This window comes from Bidens hawaiensis, unplaced genomic scaffold, assembly GCF_021521415.1.
Source record: "Bidens hawaiensis isolate Kalapana, Puna unplaced genomic scaffold, B.hawaiensis_p1.1 tig00040689_1, whole genome shotgun sequence".
Lineage (NCBI taxonomy): Eukaryota > Viridiplantae > Streptophyta > Magnoliopsida > Asterales > Asteraceae > Bidens > Bidens hawaiensis.
Genome location: NW_027497198.1, coordinates 37,116 through 57,094, shown reverse-complemented (window position 1 = coordinate 57,094; position 19,979 = coordinate 37,116). Strand labels below are relative to the sequence as shown.

At 34.5% G+C, this 19,979-nt stretch overlaps 1 protein-coding gene, 1 long non-coding RNA gene and 1 pseudogene across 8 annotated transcripts in view; all 3 read left to right on the top strand.

Annotated features, from left to right (window-relative positions):
• The first annotated feature begins 1,409 nt into the window (after positions 1-1,409).
• The window catches only part of LOC143592314 (cathecol O-methyltransferase 1-like), a 39,445-nt gene continuing 20,875 nt past the window's right edge, over positions 1,410-19,979 (top strand). The window contains exon 1 of the mRNA XM_077072259.1: positions 1,410-1,823. Coding sequence (XP_076928374.1) covers positions 1,429-1,823 — 395 coding nt within the window. The 5' untranslated portion in view covers positions 1,410-1,428. The remainder of the gene's footprint in view (positions 1,824-19,979) is intronic.
• On the top strand, positions 3,859-7,268 carry LOC143592324 (caffeic acid 3-O-methyltransferase pseudogene; annotated as a pseudogene). The gene is made up of 3 exons (XR_013145903.1): positions 3,859-4,171; positions 6,754-6,818; positions 6,903-7,268. The product of XR_013145903.1 is annotated as a caffeic acid 3-O-methyltransferase pseudogene (transcript).
• LOC143592322 (uncharacterized) lies at positions 8,811-11,691 on the top strand. Of its 6 annotated transcripts, none has more exons than XR_013145899.1 (8): positions 8,811-8,859; positions 8,962-9,108; positions 9,176-9,255; positions 9,872-9,966; positions 10,040-10,403; positions 10,507-10,578; positions 10,791-10,973; positions 11,483-11,691. It is a non-coding gene; the product is annotated as an uncharacterized LOC143592322 (long non-coding RNA). The 6 variants fall into 6 exon arrangements; XR_013145902.1 differs by having other exon boundaries at positions 9,176-9,302; XR_013145898.1 differs by having other exon boundaries at positions 9,872-10,403.

The window sequence follows — 19,979 nt, the reverse complement described above, 5'->3', positions numbered from 1 at the left end:
AATATGCAATTTATTCTACTATATATTATATCTTTATATCATTTGAACATATTTACATTGTGTTATTATCTAAACAAATTTATTTATTCTAAATCGTGTTCTACACGGGTCTTAATGCCATATGTCATTACACATGAGTGATCCTTACAAAATTTTCCCATTTCTCACATGTTAAATATATATTTCTTTTTCTTATTAATAGTTTTATATTTTGTTCTTTTTTTTCTTTTCAATATATTATTATTGAGTGAACTGCGGTTTTCGTCTCTATGGTTTGTCGAAATATGTGGTTTAGTTCAACAGTTTTCCTTCATCTCTCTCATATTAACTATGTTGATCTTTACAAAATTTTCCCCCATCTCTCTCGTATTAACTACATTTCTTTTTTTTATATTTCATTTTATTTTTTTTAATAATTTCATCCTAATTTAAAAGAATTAATACCATCATAAATATGTTAATTTGTTTAATATAAAATGTAATATTAGTTTTTTATAAGTAATACGAAACGGGTTGGTTTCTTTACCGATTAAAGTATCAAACATTGTTTATATCAAAACAGTTTAAGATTAGAATGAGTTTTGGTCCACGAGTTGGTTTAAAAAAGTTGTCATTTACAACTAAGTTTTGATATACAAAAATAACAAAGAAATAATTTATTATTTATGAATTTTCTAACAACTTATTTCCAAATTACGTAATGTGTAATTTTTTTTATTGTATAATATATCTTTATATATGTGATACATTTTTTTTGTATTTCACATTATGTTATTATTTAAAAAAAATACTTATTCTAACCAGTGTGCTACACGGGTAACTAACATAGTATATATATATGACCCGACTCGACCCGACCCGATTCGACCTGACGGTTGTATTACCGACCATAAAAATCCCCGACCCCTGTGAGAAAAATTTCTGAATCCGCCACCGTACTCAAGGGGCCGGTAGATATATTTACACTATAATAATAAAATAAAATAAAATCAAAGGAGACAACTGGCCTCCATACCACAAGAGTAGATCCGCTTCTAGAAAACAAAGACTAAAAAGATTACCGATAGCCACTTTAGACAGCTTCACCAATTCAAACCGAACCATAAACTACCTAACAACTAAAATGTTGTATATATATATGAACCTTATAACAACTCCGTTTTTTCCCGGCAGTTACACAACACGCTCGCTTCAATTTATTGGTTCACAATCACCTCTAAAAACACATTAAAAATATATAATATTTCATGTTTATAATTTATTGGCGAGGAGTTGGTGAGACTTGCCCATCCACTAGCAACTAGGAATAATACGGTTTTGAGTGGTATATATATTATTGGAAAGTGAAAATATATTTATTAACAATAATACTAGTGGTATATATAACACCACTCAAAACAAAGGTTCACCACATCACTTCCTTCAACCATGGACTCTTACAAGATGTCTGAAGAAGAGGAAGGGCTACTTAGAGTCTATCAAATCAATGAGGGCATAGCTCTTCCAATGGTCATTAAAACCGCCACAGAACTCGATCTCTTTGAGATCATGGCGAAGACTCCTGGTGCTCACTTCTTTTGTTTTGATCTTGCTTCTAGTCTTCCTAGACAAACCCATGAAACCCCAGCATTGATTGAACGAGTTCTTCGGTTTCTCGCTAGCCAATCGATTCTCACATTAACCGTAGTGAAGGATGAACATGGAGATTCTAAGACCTTATATGGCATGACACCCTTGTCCAATAATTTTGTCCGGAAACAAGATGGAACCTCTCTTGCTTCATCAGTTCTTTTTATCTATGATAAAGTATTCATTGATTGTTGGTTAGTAATCCGTATTTGCATCTTAATATCTTTTATATATCTATGGACTATGTGATAAAGAATTTCTTGAGTGGATAACATGTGAAACAAGTTGTAGTTCATATGAACAATTGTCTTTCTCCTCCAACCACCCCCCCCCCCCCCACCCACAAAAAAAAACAAAAACAAAACAAAAAACAAATAGTTAAATGCTTTATGACTCAAAAGGGGGTATTACTATGCCAATTTTATTTTAACCCATTCATATATTAGGCATTATGTGATATTGTGAAATAGTATGATAAGATATGACATAGCCTAGTATGGTACAACGTAAGATAACATATAACATAACATAATGGTTTAGTTGTAATATAACGAAAATATAGTATAATGTTGTGTGGCTAATTAGTGTGGTATGGTGGTGTGCATGGTGTAGTTTTACCTTTTTGTTTGTGCATGGTGTATACATACACTATTTTGTTATTCTAAATGACATGCTTGCCTTTTGATATACTTAAATTACATTTTCGTATAATTGTATATTTATAACTACTTTTAATATTTTGAACTAATTGATGTAACAACATTGCATACAATTGCTTTAAAAATGATTTAAAACATATTGTATAATCACAAAAAGACGAAAGGGAGTTGGTTCTGATGCAAATCACCTAAAGTGTGATATATCCAAAATATTGCAAATTATAGTATTTTAGATATTCTAAATGCTTGATTAATTACCTATGATTTTACTTCTCTACCTAATATTTTTTAATTTGCTTGCACCAAATCTGTTTTAGATAAAAACAAATTTTAGTGAGTTGCAAATGGTTTTATTAATTAAAAGTTTAAGTTGTTTGGTATGTTTCTTTTATAGCTATATGTTATAGTTAATGGTCATTTTCGTTCCTGTGGTTTGCCACTTTCGCCACTTTAGTCCAAAGTTTGAATTTTTGTTAATTTTGTCCTCACAGTTTTAAACATTGGCCAAATATGTCCCACCGTATAACGGCATCCAACTATGCCGTTAGTTTAAGGGGTATTTTCGTCTATTACATTTTACTAAAATTTTAATAAACAAGTAAATAAATAAACATATTTTCGTTTTCTCTTTCTTCTCCAACTCATCCTTCTCCTCCTCCACCACCACCACCACCATCCCAACCCACCTGCACACCCACCTGACCACCCCTACATCTCAAACCTCAATTTACAATAAACCACCAGCCAACCCGTCTTCCATCTCCCCTAAATCAATAATGGGTTAACCCTCAATTTACCCTCACCCCCAATTCCACTGTTCCGATCGTCTTGATACAATTGGCGACAACAACGGGCGTGACCCACCTGCTCTTCCTCATGACAACTCCGCCCTTAATCGGTTATCAGAATCCATAGAAGTAATATTATTAGAACCCTCCAGTTCATCTTCAATACCAAGATTCTGGTGGCCGGAATTTGGGATTTTTTCCGGAAAACGAGCGGAAACCGCGGCCGGAAAACGAAAAAACGAGCAGTCGCCGGCGTTGAATTTTGGGAAATTATGTGACGAAATCTGAGTTATTTGTGGTGGTGGTAACACGCGGTGGGGCTGATAGGTTGTGGTGGTCATAGACGGTGGTTGTGGTGGTCATTAGTGATCGTGGGTTGGTGGTGGCTTGATGGTGTCGAACTACAGGTTGAGAGAAGAGACACAGAGAGAGGGATAGAATATATTCTTTTAGCTTATATATATATATACTTATTAAAATGTGTTTTATTAAATAAGTGGGTAAAATGACCAATATACCCTCGTATAAAAAGACAAAATACCCTTAAACTAACGGCATAGTTGGATGCCGTTAGGCGGTGGGACGTAATTGGCCAATGTTTAAAACTATTAGAACAAAATTAACAAAATTTTAAACTTTGGACTGAAGTGGCGAAAGTGGCAAACCACATGGACGAAAATGGCCATTAACTCCTATATGTTATATAATAATATGATATATTATCTATTTAACCTTTTATCAATGAAATAGTTTTTTTATGATTGACCCATTTACTTGGGGGCATGTATCACCTGAAAGATGCAATTGTTGAGGGAGGGGTCCCATTTGACAAAGCTCATGGGGTAAATGCATTTGAGTATACTACAAAAGACAACAGATTCAATGAGGTATTTAACAAGTGCATGTATGACAACACAAGAATAGTGATGAAGATGATTCTTGAGAAGTACAAGGGATTTGAAGGGATCAAAGAGTTGGTAGATGTAGGTGGTGGTTTAGGTGCTAATCTTGAGCTTATTGTTTCTAAGTACCCTGATATTAAGGGGATCAACTTTGACCTGCCTCATGTTATTAAGGACACACCTCCTTATCAAGGTATGTGTTCAATTTCATAAACAGATACACATTCATTGTATCATGTATCATTAACAAACCGTAACCGGTCATAGGTGACCTAGGTTATGTTATACATAATCAATTACAACCTGTAGCGTCAACATTGATCGCATGTACGTGGATAATCTGTTTTTTTTGTATCTATATGATTTTACTTTGTTTTGTGAAGAAAGTGGTCCTAAGTCCTAACTTGTCTTGAATTTTATATTTGTATACTAGATTAGTTACCCGTGTAGCACACGGGTTGAAATAAATAAATTTATTTAAATAATAATATAATGTCAAATACAAAAAATATGTTCAACAGATATAAAGATATATTATACGATAAAATAAATTATACATTACACAATATGAAAATAAAAGGATAGAAAATCCATTAATCTCTAATATTTCTTTGTACACAATATGATACGATCCAGGAGACCCGACCCGTAACTGACCCGGGGCTTGACCCAGTAGCAACTCAGCCGAATAAGAAGGAAGAAGGAGTCAAGGCAGTTAAATTTGTTTTTCCATGTTGCATTTAGTTATTTATGTTCTTTTCCATGTTTCATGCATTAAGTAGGCTAGTGGGGTAACCACCTGCACGTTGTTTCTTTAGGCTTAAGTTTAGGTATTGTTAGTTTCAACTTTCCTTTATATATTATAATGTTCTGCATTGAAGAACATATTAGAGTAAATTGTTCCAAATCCTTTGTTTGTCTTCTTTCTTGGAGTTTTGCCTACTCTAAAGGCAACCCATCACAATATTTATAGTTTTACTTGTTACTTTACATCCTATATCAAAATTTAGTAGTTTAACATTGTTTATGATTTTAACTCTAGATAATGCAACTCATAACTGGCCACGAGTTAAAATAATTTGCTTAAAAAATAAATGAACCATCTATAGTGACTGACCTTAGTTTTATCAATCTTAATTGCAAAACACAAAATAAAGTGAAAATTTCGTTTTTTGAAATTAAGCATTTCATCTAAAGGTGTAGAAAATTTCTTTTTAAGAATAAAAATGTGAGTTTCAGTATTACTTCTGGATATGAATTTCGCTTTTATAACACAGTTATCATATTGTATTTTCACATGTATTTTGGTTTCATTGCGTAGACCATTTAACCATCATCACTTCAACATCATCATTAAGGACTAATCTATAACTTGACAACCTTAGATTTTGAGGTCATTTAAAACATCAAGAGATATATAGTTTCTTGTAATGTATCGTTATATGTATGATAGATACCATAACAAACATTTGCTAATTTCTTGAATGACCTCATTTTTTGGTGCAAGTATAACTCGTTCACTAAAGAAATCTATATATTTGAAATGTTTAATAATTGAAGGATATATAAAGTCAATTTATCATCTGATTAACAATGTGTTAATGTCTAACATTTGTATATCTGTGGTAAGAAGTTGATTTATCCATCTAAAAAACCAAAACATGTAGTCTAGTATTTATATATTTTTGTAGATTTTTAAGATGATAAACTTAACATAAACAATGAGTTGATTAAAAAGTAAATTAAAAAAAGAAGTTGTAAGTGACTCTTTTTTTAAACCTACCTGTGGGCCGAAATTCATTCAAACTATAAATTGTTTTAACCTGAATCATGCTTGATACTTTAATCATTTATAAAAACCCGCTCATTTTAATTAACATCAACATTGAGAATACATCAACAATGAATTTAAGGGTTGAAAGATAAAAAAAACTTGTAATTTAGTAAATATTATATATATTTAATAAGTTAAAATTTATTAAAATTTAAATTTTAAATTAATTTTGTCTCTTCATCCAATAATACCATTTCATATAAAATCTCAATATTAATTAACTAATATAATATATTTAAAACCTTACTTTTTGAAATCATTATTCAAAATTAACATGAAAATTAGTTACTTATAAAAAGTTAATATTAATAACTAATTAGGAAAGAATTATTAAAAAGGGAGAATGAAAGATTGAAAAAAATATAAAAATAAAATTATTAATAAGAAAGAGAAATTGTATTTAATATGAGTGAGAGGAGGGAAAATTTTGTAAAGATCACCATGGTGATAACATGTGACACCTAGAAAGCTTTGTTTATTATGTAGTATAAATATATGTATATGTATATGATTTTTCTTTGTTTCTCGAAGAAAGTGTTCCTGATTTCTAATGTGAAACAATTATTGGATTATCAAAGCAAACATGAATTTTTGTATAATGAATTATTGTTTTTCTATCAAACTCATATGCAATTTCCTTATCAAGAATAAGCTAGGCATTTTTGTTTATCATGGACTTAAAGATGAATAAGCATATTTTGCTAGTATATGCATATAACTAAACTTTGACATCCCAAACTCATATGCAATTTATATATTGTTGTTGTAGTTTAGTTATATACATTGTTACTAAAAACGGTGATATAATTCGTTAAGTTTGCTACGAGTTGGAAGTAATTTGTTTTCTTACAATTCAGTCGGAGTTGTTACCGATGGTCCTAGTTTGTTGGGATATATTCCTTTTATCAAAGGATTTAATGATGGTTGATTCTCTTGACTAGGTGTGGAACATGTTGGAGGAGATATGTTCCAAAGTGTTCCTAAAAGAGATGTTATTTTCATGAAGGTTGGCACATCAACCTTTTTAAGATAATCTTTGTTTAAATAATAATCTTTTTTGTTAATTAACTTCAATGATTTATTTTTTTAGTGGATACTTCATGATTGGGGTGACACTAATTGCCTCAGGCTTCTAAAGAACTGTTGGGCGGCGTTGTCGGATTGTGGTAAGGTGGTGGTGGTGGAAGCAGTCATTCCCGACCCTGAAAGTGATATAAGTTGTAGTGATGAAGCTTCTAAGAGCGTCATCGGTAGAGATATGATAATGTTGATTGCTAACCCTGGCGGCAAAGAGCGAACCGTAAAAGAATTCAACGTGTTAGCCAAAGAGGCTGGATTCACTCCTATGAAAATTGTCTTTAGGGTCTCCAACTTTTGCGTCATGGAATTTTACAAGAATATCAAGCTTATATTTTGAATGTAATGACTATGTAAGAGGATTTGAAGTTTGGACTTAATATTTAAGTTCATTCTATATGACAATAAATAAAAACATTGCCTTCAATACAAATAAAAGTCCATTTAATTACGACACACATTTTTAGTGGCATTTAGATTTTGTGCCACTAATTTAGATTTTTAATGGCACTTAACAAATTTTTAGTGACACTTAGTTTTAGTGCTACTAATTTATAAATTTAGTGACACTTTGCGTATGCCACTAAAAATCTAGTGTCACATATTTTTAGTGACATTTAGCTTTTGTGCCACTAATTTAGGTTATTTAGTGACACTTTGTGTATGCCATATTTGCTTCACACAAAATTTTAGTGATACTTAGTTTTTGTGCCACTAATTTATGATTTAGTGGGACTTTGCGTATGCCACTAAAATTCTAGCGTCACACGTTTTTAATGACATTTAGCTTTTGTGCCACTAATTTAGTTTTTTAATGGCACTTTGTTTATGTCATATTTGCTTAGCTCAAAATTTTAGTGACACTTAGTTTTAGTGCCGCTAATTTATGATTTTAGTGCCATTTTACGTATGACACTAAAATCTTGTGGCACACGTTTATAAAAGCATTTAGCTTTTGTGCCACTTTTTATTGGCACTTTATGTATGTCTTCTTTGCTTATAACACATTTTTAGTGTGACTTAGCACCAATCTATGATTTTAGTGGCACTTTGCGTATGCCATTAAAAACTAGTGGTACATGTGTTTAATGATATTTACCTTTATGCCACTAATTTAGGGTTCTAAGGGCATTTTTCGTATGCCACTAAAATCTAGTGGTACACACTTTTGATGGCATTTAGCCTTTATGCCACTAATTTAGGTTTTTACGCATGCCACTAAAAATCTAGTGACACGTTTTTAATGAAATTTAGCTTTTATGCCATTGAGTTTAATTGAAGACGATGCGAGTGTGCCATATTAAATTTTCGTCAAAACCTTGATGTCGACTAAAAGTTAACCAACGTAAATATGAATTATTTAATGTGAAAAACCGAGGAATGACGACCATTCTCCTCTTACTAGTCAAGATTTTGTCAAGAGAATTTTTTTTAATTCTTTTATAATGTAAAGGCTGTATAAAACCTGAATGTAAGTAGTTTACAAATGATATGCACTTTAAAGTAATCTAGAAAGGGTTCGGAAAGAGGGTCAAGTTAATGACTTTCCGTTTGTTATTCCATTTACCTGAACAAAATAACAAGGGGGCTTCGACCAAGGTACCAATCAATTGGGATACAAGGGGCTTCCACCAACTCAGTTGCGTCTACGGTGTCTAACTTTTTTGTGTATTTTATACTAGGGATGAGCAAATTGATACCGGTACCGGCACCAAAATCGGTACCGATTTGGTACCGAATCTGTACCAAAGTTTTGAGTTTCGGTACCGGTACGGTATGTGACCGGTATTTTACGAATTTTTACCTTCAATACCGTCCCGGTCACGTACCGGTACCGAACCGAATATGTTAGGACCAGGACCGGTCGGTACCAGTACGGTCCCGATCTGATCACTATTTTATACCATGTCAATAACAAAGAAAAAAAATCTGTACCTCCTCGTTGGAACCTGCCCCAAGTTGCAGCATAGGTCTGTTTTCTCTGCTTAATTGCTTAAACCTGCACTTTTCTTTTCATAGGTTGACATTTTTATTCCTAATGATGCATCTCCAATTCTCCCTCCCGATCGCAGAAACCCTAGTTTTCAATCTATCGTTTACATCTCCGTTCTGCATCTTCATAACTCCATCCTTGCTGCAGCTCCCGTTCTGCATCTTCATAACTCCGGCGATCCTTCGATTATTAATCCACTGAATCTTCGATTTCTTCGTCACCGAAGGTAATCAATCGTCTTCAATTCATCGAATTCACTTAGAATTTGACCTAATTTCATTTAGAAGTTGCAGTCTATCAGTTTCAGACTGAGACAGAACAAGTTTGACCGCCGGTGACGGACCTCTGGATGACGACTGTTTCTCTATCTGCGGTATGTTAATATATGTTGGTTCATTTCCGTGCTTGAGTAGAAATTAGGTAAACATTTGGATTATTTTGCTGCTAGGTTTTCATTGATGTATTTTACTATTTGTACCTTGTTTGTTGCTAGCTGGTATATAACTTGTAGGAAAAAAAAAGATCTAGGTTATTTCTGCTCTTTGTGATTTACTTATAAGCACACAAATAGTTGATCAAGAGATAAGTATCATTGTTAAGAGTAAATTGCTTATTTTAAGAGTTCCTGAAGATATGTGTTATTTTCAGTTTATATCAAGTTGTTATATGAATGTACACATTGTGAGTATTAAATTTCACAATCTTATATAATTTCACAATATGCAGAAGTTATTAAAAGTTCATAGTGTTAGTGTGTTGGTGCTTGAAATTTTGTCAAGATGTATAAAAGGAAATTTTGAGTTGAGAAGTTTGAACCAATGTATACCTCTTAAGGAGCTTTTTACTTAATAATATCACATAACTTGATATTGTTTATAGGCTAGCATACTCAAGGCTTATTTATAATCTTTTCATAATTGGTTACATTTATAACTAGAATAGAGTTCCATTAGTAATATTTTGATTTGAGATGTGGTTTTGAATTTCAGTTTAAATATGGACGCAGATGTTGTGGCTAGCAACCTGCTTGATAAGTGCATGAAAATGGAATAATTGACAATGATGTTGGCTTTGGTCAAATATCGTAAACCACTATAAACTTTGTTGTATATAACTGAATCATTGTGTTTGATATTTATGATTTCACTGAAATGCAGCATGTAGAAAAAAAGCTTGAACCATTGGAGACTAATGTACCGGCCAGATGGGCCATCATCCTGAGAGAAACACAAACTAAAAGATCAGGTATGTTTAGTATCTTTAGCCTCCACTTTTGATTCAGTTACTTATGAATGAGCCTTTTGTAATTTAGGTTTAATAAAACAATTAGCTTTTAAAAAAATAACATAATTTTTATAATCATACATGACGTACTAACAGTGCAGAATTTTGTAACCAAGAGTGATTGGATCATAACCAATCCTAGTTGTATTGAATGTACTCAACAAAATTTCTTTATTTTGTATGCATGAGTTTATTACATGCGGGCCAACAACATGACTACATATGAACATTCAAGCAGTAAGGCTAGACCTTTGAATACCTTCAAAATAGTTCTAACAAATAAATTCAAATAACTCAAATAATATGTGAATGATTATGATTTTGTGTAATGAATGTACAGGTAGCGCAATATTCAAATGAAGTTGGCAATGATCAAAACCTTTCCAATGACGTTGATCAGTTATTGTTTTAGGTACCACTTTTGTCATAAATTTATTAGTTTATACTAGCTTCAGTTAAGTCAATGAAATCAAACATTGGCATGAGTGTTAATATATTAAACAGGTTTGGTTTTTCTTTTTTTTTTTTTTAAATATATATGAAATTGAATTGATTTGTTATCCTGTTTAAAACTGTTATTTACCATACACTTGAAACTGACCAACCTCAGTTTAATGCATGCAGGTGGGTATTACGTGCGGCCCTGCTTGCAGTGTGACCCTTTTTAATGATTCACAATATGGATAAATGGTGCATTCGCCAAACATGTTAACCTGATGCGTCGAGATTGCTATACATCGCTATACATATATCTCGCTTATATTTGATCTACAAACAGCGCCCGCAAGTAGTTAATATTATTAATATGTAAGTATTCTCTTTGGGATACTTAAATTCTTTTTTTTTCTTGCATATTATTTTAATGTTATGTGATATACATATATAGAGAGAGAGAGATAGAGAGATAGAGAGATAGATAGATAGTATGGGTAGATATGGATAGACACGAGGCTACATATCATGTTTCTGTTGTATGTGCAGTTTCATGATATATCTTCACATATATGATCATATATGGTTCTCATTTCTGAAAAAAAAATAAAGAACCTAGACCTGAATTTGCAGCAATAACTGCTACCGTGCCTATAGATGTTGAGATATTTATTCACATATATGATCATATGTGGCTCTCTCATTTCTGAGAAGATCCTCATATGAACCGGTGGATGACATCAACTTTGGCCATATTTCATCCTAAAGTCAATGGATTCAATTTAGTAAGCTATGTAATTGGTTGGTGCAACTTGAATTTGCTACCTAATAGTGTTCATATTGTTTGCATTTTGAAAAGTCTTAATTTTTTTATTTTTTATTAGGTACCTAACATGAAGATTGAAGACTATGAAAGAGATTCATGAACGCAATGACATTTTTAGTTTTTATTAAGATATTTGTTTGTTTTCCTTTTTATATATTTGATGTTTAGACTTGAGATTTGGCATTTGGTATATATTTGAAAGATGATCAAACTATTAAGTACGGTGAAGATATTATGCTTTCTATATTTTAGGGTATTTATATTAATGTGATTTAGACATCTATAGTGGTGTTAAAAGTGTGGTGAAAAAGTGCCACTAAAATCTAATGGTTTATCAAATAAAAAAGTGTCGCTAAGAGTTTAATAGTTTGTAGTGGCAAACAAGAAAAAGTGCCATTAAAGCCCGGAAGTTTGAATGGCAACGGAAAAAGTGTCACTAAGCCCGTAAGCTTATAGTGGCATACGAAAAAAGTGCCACAATAGCCCAGAAAGTTTGTAGTGGCAAACGAAAAAAAGTGCCATTAAAGTCCAAAGTGGCAGACGAAAAAAGTGCCACTAAAAGTCGAAAAAGCTTTAGTGGCAAGCGAAAAAAGTGCCACTAAAACTTCAAAAGTTTGAGTGGCACTAAAACTTCAAAAGTTTGAGTGGCAAACGATAAAAGTGCCACTAAAAGGCTTTAGTGGGAGCACTTCTAGTGCCACTTTTTTTGTGTGCCACTCATTCCAACAATGTTCTTTAGTGGCACTTTTGTGGTTTATTGTGACACTATTTGTGTGCCATTAAATGGCTTTTTGTTTGTATCTTCATCTCTGTTAGGGTGACCAAATTAATGAGTTCGATTTGAAATGAGTAAAGTTTAAAACCTTTTGGCAGAGTTGGGATTAAGCTAATTTGAAAGTTATCAATCTTTATAAATACAAATTGTCTACAAAGACTTATTACAGAGAATTACATTAAGTGAGAGTGGGCTATATATGTCTCGCTAACATAACACGCGCGTGCACACAAAAAAAACCCGTAAATGGAACCGATAAGTGCAACAAACAACAGTATGTTAGTTGTTAGTTATTTGACCTAAACTTTTGGTGTGTTCTATAGAAAGATGAAGAGACTAAGAGAGGGTTGATCTTGAGTGGGCTTTAATTTGCAAGAGTTTTTGTTGGACCACAGCTTTATAAGCCACAAAACAAAAGCCTCGAACTTCACGTAGTGGTGAAAAAAAACCCAAATTCAGAATTGGACCACAAAAAAAAAATCGAAACCGGTTTATATCGGATTTTTACTACTCGAGCCCATACCCGACCCAACCTGTATGGTACGGATAGGGTATGCATTTCAATACGAAAACCTTTACCATAAACCAGACCCGATTTGTACCCAGTATTACTGAAAACTGGAATCGGTTCCATACCTGGTATCCGGGAATCATTATTTCAAATACTCGATCTATACCCGAAGTTACCCAAAAAATACATGAACGCCACAAAAATACTCCATAAAAGTGCAGACCCTTAAAAACTCAATCTATACCCGAAAAATACCCTAAAAACCTGAATATAGGGTTTCTTTCAATACCCGAAAATAAAGTACTCAAATACCCGGTTCTATACTTGACCCGAACACGGTTTATAGCATATGGTTTTTAGATGAATGGTCGAACCTCTATATTATGGAAAAAAAGAATGTTTGCTTGGTTACAGAAAGACTGCAGTGAGAGCGCCATAGTTGGCGTCTTGAAAGGTACCATTTTATGGGTCCGTTAGATGAAAATTGTACTCGGGAGTTGACAGAACTACAAGAGGCGATGTCGGGTTTGCAATTACGGAATGGGATCGTGGATCAATGGACCTGGACCAACAGAGAAGTTGATTGTTTCATCGTCAAAGCTGTGAGACAACTTATGCAGAAAAACCGACAGATTGGTTCAGTATTTGTGCCGAGATGGGTGAACTAGATTCCTTTGAAATGCATGATTTTAGCTTGGAGGGCGGGCATGGGTCGGCTTCCGGTTAAAACCGAGTTGATTAAAAGACACATTCATGTTGGTTCAACGCAATGTTCTTTATGCGAGTGGGGTGAAGAGTCGGTGGATCATCTTTATTCGAGTTGTATAGCTGCACATGAGGTTTGGAATGCCATTGGTTTCTGGTGCGGGTTAAATCCCATTTTTGCCTTTGATGTTCGAGACCTTCTGGAAGCGCATAAAATGGTGACAGGTAGCAAGTGGAGGAAAAACATGGTTCATGGAATTATCATTATTGCTTGTTGGTGTATCTGGCGTGCAAGACACGAAAAGATCTTTAGGGATACGAGAACACCTAGATTTTTTCTGTAATATTAAATGCTTATCCCTTTTTTTGTGTCAAAATAGAACAAAATTTAAGGTATTGTCTTGGAATGAATGTTGTAAATCTCCTATATACATGTAATTTTCTGACGGACCTCGCTTTGAGGCCCTAGTTTGGGGTGTGATGAATGAAGCTTAATTTTCAAAAAAAAAAAAAAAGATTAATATACTGAGCTAAATGAAAACGGATACGTCAAGTTGTTAATAATAGACCTAAAGAAAGTGGTGCGTTACCAGTTTTGTACATTTTGCCCTTGGCATCCGTCTTTCTATAACATGAAATACGTGTAATGAATATTTTTGTTAAATGAAGCAGTTAGTTAATTATGAAGATAACGTGTAAATTAAAATATTGTCGTGTGACTCTTCTTTCGTGACTCTTTTTCTATCAACCGAACAAAATGTCACATTTTGATTCATTATCTAAAAGGCTAAAACAAGTCATTGTGAGTTGAGTTTTATTTCAAACACGTCAAATCAAAACAAGACAGGCTGAAAGTAAGCTCCTTAATCGTTTTTTTTATAGAGAAAATATTGATCCTTTTATATATAACACAAACCGAACTACATCTGGATAATGAGTAAACGAGCAACAAGCTGCGCCGCTATTCCCTTGTGAATCGCAAAGCCTATTCTACTAAATATAAATCCTTGGTTCCTCGGGCTCTGCGAGTCACTGTGGACCACCTTCTGCACCCGCTCCAAGAAGCGAACCGTCTCGGGAGCTAGGGATCCAAAAGTGTCGAAGACAAATGTGGCAAAAAAATTTTAAATCTTCTATTTAACTGATTATTTTAAACTATTTATTGCTTTTATGCTAGTGGTATCCATTATGGGGAGTCATGACTCATGACTATTGACAAGGATTAAACGGTTTATTAATGATTTTTTAATCATCGTAAATTAAAACCAAACATATGGCCACTGAAATCTAATCAAATCAAGTTGTTACCAACAATTTGTGTTCTATTCGGTTTCCTAGTTTGAGTTTGGTTAGTCAAAATTTAGCTTACCTGTCTAAGTATCTCACGCGCAACTATAAAACACCCGCTACATAAAACTTAACAAGTTATATGAATTTTCATGTCAAATATATACCTTTCTACTTCAAAATTGTTGTAAATCCTAATTAGTGATGGACCCATAAAATTTTCTCACAAGTCAAAAAATTTCTCGATTGACTATCGCTATATACTCAAAGGCCGTAGAGATTTTTATACTATAATAATACAAAAAAAAAATCACAGGGAACAACCGACCTCCATACCACAATAGTAGACTCACTTCTAATCCTAGCATTAGTTTCATAAAAAAAACTTTACACTTCATAAAGATACCTAGCAATTTTTGTTTAAATCACAAAACAAGCTGATCAGTATGGTTTTTTAAACATTTACAACTCGATCTACCAATTTAGAGAACAAAAAAAAATGACTTTGAAAGACTACCGACAGTGTTACAAAAATTATGACTATTCGCTGATTAATCTCTAATTAACCACTTTAGACAGCCTCACCAATTTGAACTGAACCATAAACAATTGTAGACAATCTCATTTCACGTGGTGATATATATATATATATATATATTAATATATATATATTATTAATTGTTCAAATAAAAATAAAGAGTTTCCTAAGAATAGTAAGAACCAATAGGTTTTTGACATGTGGCATTACAACTTATGGTGAAAGAACTATTCTAGGAAACTATGTCTGTTATAATGGTAAAAGAGTAATTCTAGGAAACTATGGCGGTTTTTGATAATTTTAAATCTCAACCATTGATTGGTATGATCCAATGGCTATGATTTATTCCTAGTCTTTCTAGGAAACAACTTGTTTTCAGGATAGCCCTCCCCTATATATATATATATATACTAGTTTTAAAGCTCGTGTAACACACGTGATGATCTAAATAATTAAGTTACAAATAAAGCAATACATCATGTATATAGAAAAATGTATTACATCTATGCTTGTAACATCATACATAAAATGATTTTATTTATGATAGAAAATGATTTTTTTTCCAAAAAAAGAACTTAATAAAAAAATAATGCACGTCCAAAAACATACCCAAGAACAATCTATCTATTGAAAATTTATTCTCGATATCATATATGTATAAGTGAAAGAAATTTGGTTATGAACTAATTTCGGAGAATACTTCTCATATAATAATAGTTTTGAACTACATCATGAAAAAGATTTGGATAGGTTTGAGGGGCTTCTCGACTTTGTAAAGTGACAAAAATCAAATAACAGGTTAACCTGTTCAATTTTGTGAATGTTTTGCTTCACTTAAGCATAGTTTTGTTTGACATGCTTCACATACAACATTCTGATCAGTATTCAAGAAAAAGTCAATGCTGACACAAATGTTTCTACTTTGATAAAAGTTAGAAGCATTGATAGGCCTGAGGTGGCATGTCGGAAGTGTTTGTCATCTTTTTTTTTAAATTTTAATAGTCATGAGAAAAATACTCAATGTGCAAAATCCCAGATCTTTTGACTATTTCCAAAAGCGTCCTTAAAAATAAATTCAAAACTCAATCACATTTAAAATTCTAACTTTCATTTGTTTTACATTATCAAGTCAAAACTTTGAACCCGTAATAAGTTTGACAACAAATCTATTTGCATTCTCAAATTTGTAAAAATATTCAGATTATCCTTTTTTTACCCGTAACAAATTTGAGCCAAATGTAGTTAATGTGTACCAAATGATCTATTGGCCAATTTTTAACCCGTAATAATCAAATTTAAGTTACGCAAAAAAAACCGAAGCAATTCTTGATAAAAAAAACCCTATAAACTAAATATGATAAACTTTATTATATTTGAAAGTGATCGGTATATACTATCTTTACAATTTAACACATATGTTTATATTTATATTTAAATAGATAGATTTAAATCATATATTTATAATTTATAAAATTATATGACAATGTACAAAAAAACCAATAAAGAAATGGATTAATTTTTTAAAAATGGATCAACTTTTGAGCATATATATTTATAATTTAATGATTAATAAAATTACTTCGTAAATTGAAACCATATCAGAGCATTTTTTGTTTATTTTATTTACAATCTTCAACAACATACATATTATAGTATGTTAATGATAACATTTAAAATTATATTCTTTTCAATATTTAACAGACGGTTTGTTTTTAAATTTTTGGATTTTACCAAGTATGTTGTGATATACATTCTAACAATGTATAGTAGTATAATATATAAATATTTATTTTTATAAAACTGTATATATATATAATATAAATAGAGTTGAAAAAAATTGAATAATTTAATCATGTTATAGATATAATATAAATGAAGGGTAACATATTAGTTTTGGAGGGAATGGTTGAGATTGGTAGTTTTTAAACTACCAAATAGTTTCATAAGATTAAGGGTTTATGCTACATAGTTTCTTAACTCTAAAATCAGCGTCAATGTGATTTGGAGAATCATTTCCATTAGAAGTGGCTCTAGGCCTTTTCTTTACAAGTTTGGAATTGATCTACATGCAGCCTGTGTAATTGAGCTCCCTTCTATGTTCTTGGGATGGGGGTGTCATCGAGCCTTTCGAGCCGATATGCACCTGGTTCGGAATCTCGTTGTTTACGCAGTATGTAGTCTCCAACATTGAAGCTGCAGTTTCATCCGTGTTTTCCCCAACTGGGGTTCTACACGCATTAGCCTGCTTAGCGTCCATTACGCTACGAGGTGAGTGAGTTTCCCATTTCTGACGAATGCTTCGACGACGTCCTTCAAGGATATGCATTCATCCGTGGTATGGCCTTTTGTCCTGTGGAAGTCACAGGATTTGCTCTGATCAGCGTTGTGACGCTGTCGGATTATTGGAGCCTTGGGCCATGGGAGCCTCTCGGTGGCAAATATTTCGGTGACGCTTTTGGTGAGTGGCGTCCATCTGGAGTTCCGGTTCGACGACTGCATGTTATCCCTTCCGCCTAACCGAGGGTGCGAGCCGGATGAGGTGTCAAAGTTTACCCTTGACTGCCAAATACCAAGCTTCCTCTTTTTGTTTTTTCGGGCGGTAAGGACGTTGTTTTCTCTTGTTTTTTGAGTGTAGAGGTTTGTGCTCTGGGGAAGATCTCTACCCAGTTGCTTTTCCGTTTCCGCGAAGCGTTTAGCTGCTGTCATGATGGCATCCCACGTGGATGGCATGCCATCTTTACCCGTTAAGGTGCGGATGAGCTCTGGGTCTTCCGCGCCCTGGATGAAAGCAGCGCGAACAAGATCTTCGCTAACAGTGCCCAGACTTAGCTTCTTTGAATTGAAGCGTGTGATGAAGTTTAGTAAAGACTCATCTTCCTCTCGGATGTAGTTGAGGATCGTCCATTGCTCTTCAGTATACTTTCTTTGTTGACTGAAGTGTTGGCTGAACTTTTGCTGGAAGTCTGCCCAATCGTAGATGTGATGGACCGGTAGACGGTCGAACCACGCTCTGGCTGCCCCAACAAGCGTCATTTGGACCATGTAACACCACGTGGGTTCCGTCCAATTGCTGACGGTTGCCCCCGCTATGAATCTGTTCAAATGATCGTCTGGGTCAGATATACCATCATATGTGCTTATGTTAGACATTTGTTTGGCACTTTTCGGGGCAATTGCTTCCGCAATGTCCCTTGCAAATTTGGACGTTCCCGCATTTGCAACAGTTGGTCTGAAGGTTTTAGAGAAGTCACGTGGGTTTCCACCCGCGTTTTTTGGTTTAAATGTTTCTCCAAAATTTCTTCTGTGGAAATCTGCTTGTTTACGCTTCCCTTTCGCCCTATGGCGCGGGTTTGCGTCACTGTCAGATTCTTCCCAATCTTTATCATACTCGCACTCATTACTCATGTTGAGCTGTTGTCGAGTGCTTCCGATTTCGTCAGCCTGTTGGAGTGAACGTAAGCGTTCATCCAACTCAGCTTGGAATTCCTTCTGACGTGCTTCCGCCCACGCTTTAACTTGATCAAGTGTTTGGCGGGGGAGCCTCGTCTGTTGTCTCTCCAACTGGGTATCGGTGAATCCCAGGGGAGGATTATTTACTGCACTTGCCCCGGCTTGGGTAACCGGGGTAGTGTTCGTAAAAATTGTGTACTCGCCGGTGTTCCCCCCAGTAGCTGGGGTTGTGGTTACCGGGGTTTCTTGGTCACTCGCTGGCCTTGGCACCGGAGTAACCTTAACCATCTTTCCAGAGGTTTTGAAAAAACTGAGAAAATTAGTTCTAGCTTTTATGCACGGATGGCGCCAATGAAGAAACACTAAGTGACCCCGGCAGATTACGGATAATCCTAGGGTCAAGTAGATGTTTCCCACGAGGGTTAGGTCCGGCAAAGATGGTTATTCTTCTGATGACCTGCAAAACAGACACCGTGAGCTCGTCACTGAGAAGGGGGGGGGGGGTACCTCCTTGTGACCACCCTCCGGCGTGAGAATCAGACTAGATTGCTCTGAATATAAATGTATATTAAGAGAAATAGCTAGAGCAGATAAGATATGTGATGGTATAAGATAGTATGATACCGTTCCAAGGTGTTGGAGTATTTATAGCCGAAGGTAGGTTTCCAAGCAGGTACAGCCAGCTGTATAATATTCCTTTTCTACCAACTGTGGGCTACGCACGTGCCGTGCTGGTGGTTGGTGGGTAGGCAGCGGCTGATAGTGACATGGCCGGCTGTGTACTATTCCTTTTCCACCAGCTGCAGGCTATGTACGTGCCACGATGAGGGTTGGTGAGTAGGCAGCGGCTGATAGTGACATTAAGTACTAGAGCGTGCTGCTCGTCGTACTGTTGTCAGTGAGCTGTCACCCTGTGATTGGTTCATGGGCTGCTTTGGTCAGATCTTGTCTATTTTGTCAATACCTTGGCAGTATAGTACAAAAGATCCTCCAGAAGCGTACGGACTGGCTCATTTGGGCGGGAGTATCTCCGCCTTGCTCATTCATTCTTCAGGTGACATTACTGAATTATTGAGAGTTAGTGCCTTGTGCATGTAGCCTTGCTATTAGTGCGGGTAGCCTTCCCTGATGGCTTGTATCCGCAGCTGCGGGAACAGGCGGGGTACTTCACCATTGGGAGGCTTTTCCTGCGGGAACAACTTGCGTACTTCGCGTAAGGTCTTCATCTCTCTGAGCATGGTGGGTCCTGCGGAACCAGTTGGTCTTTGCGCAGACGTCCCTCTTCAAGG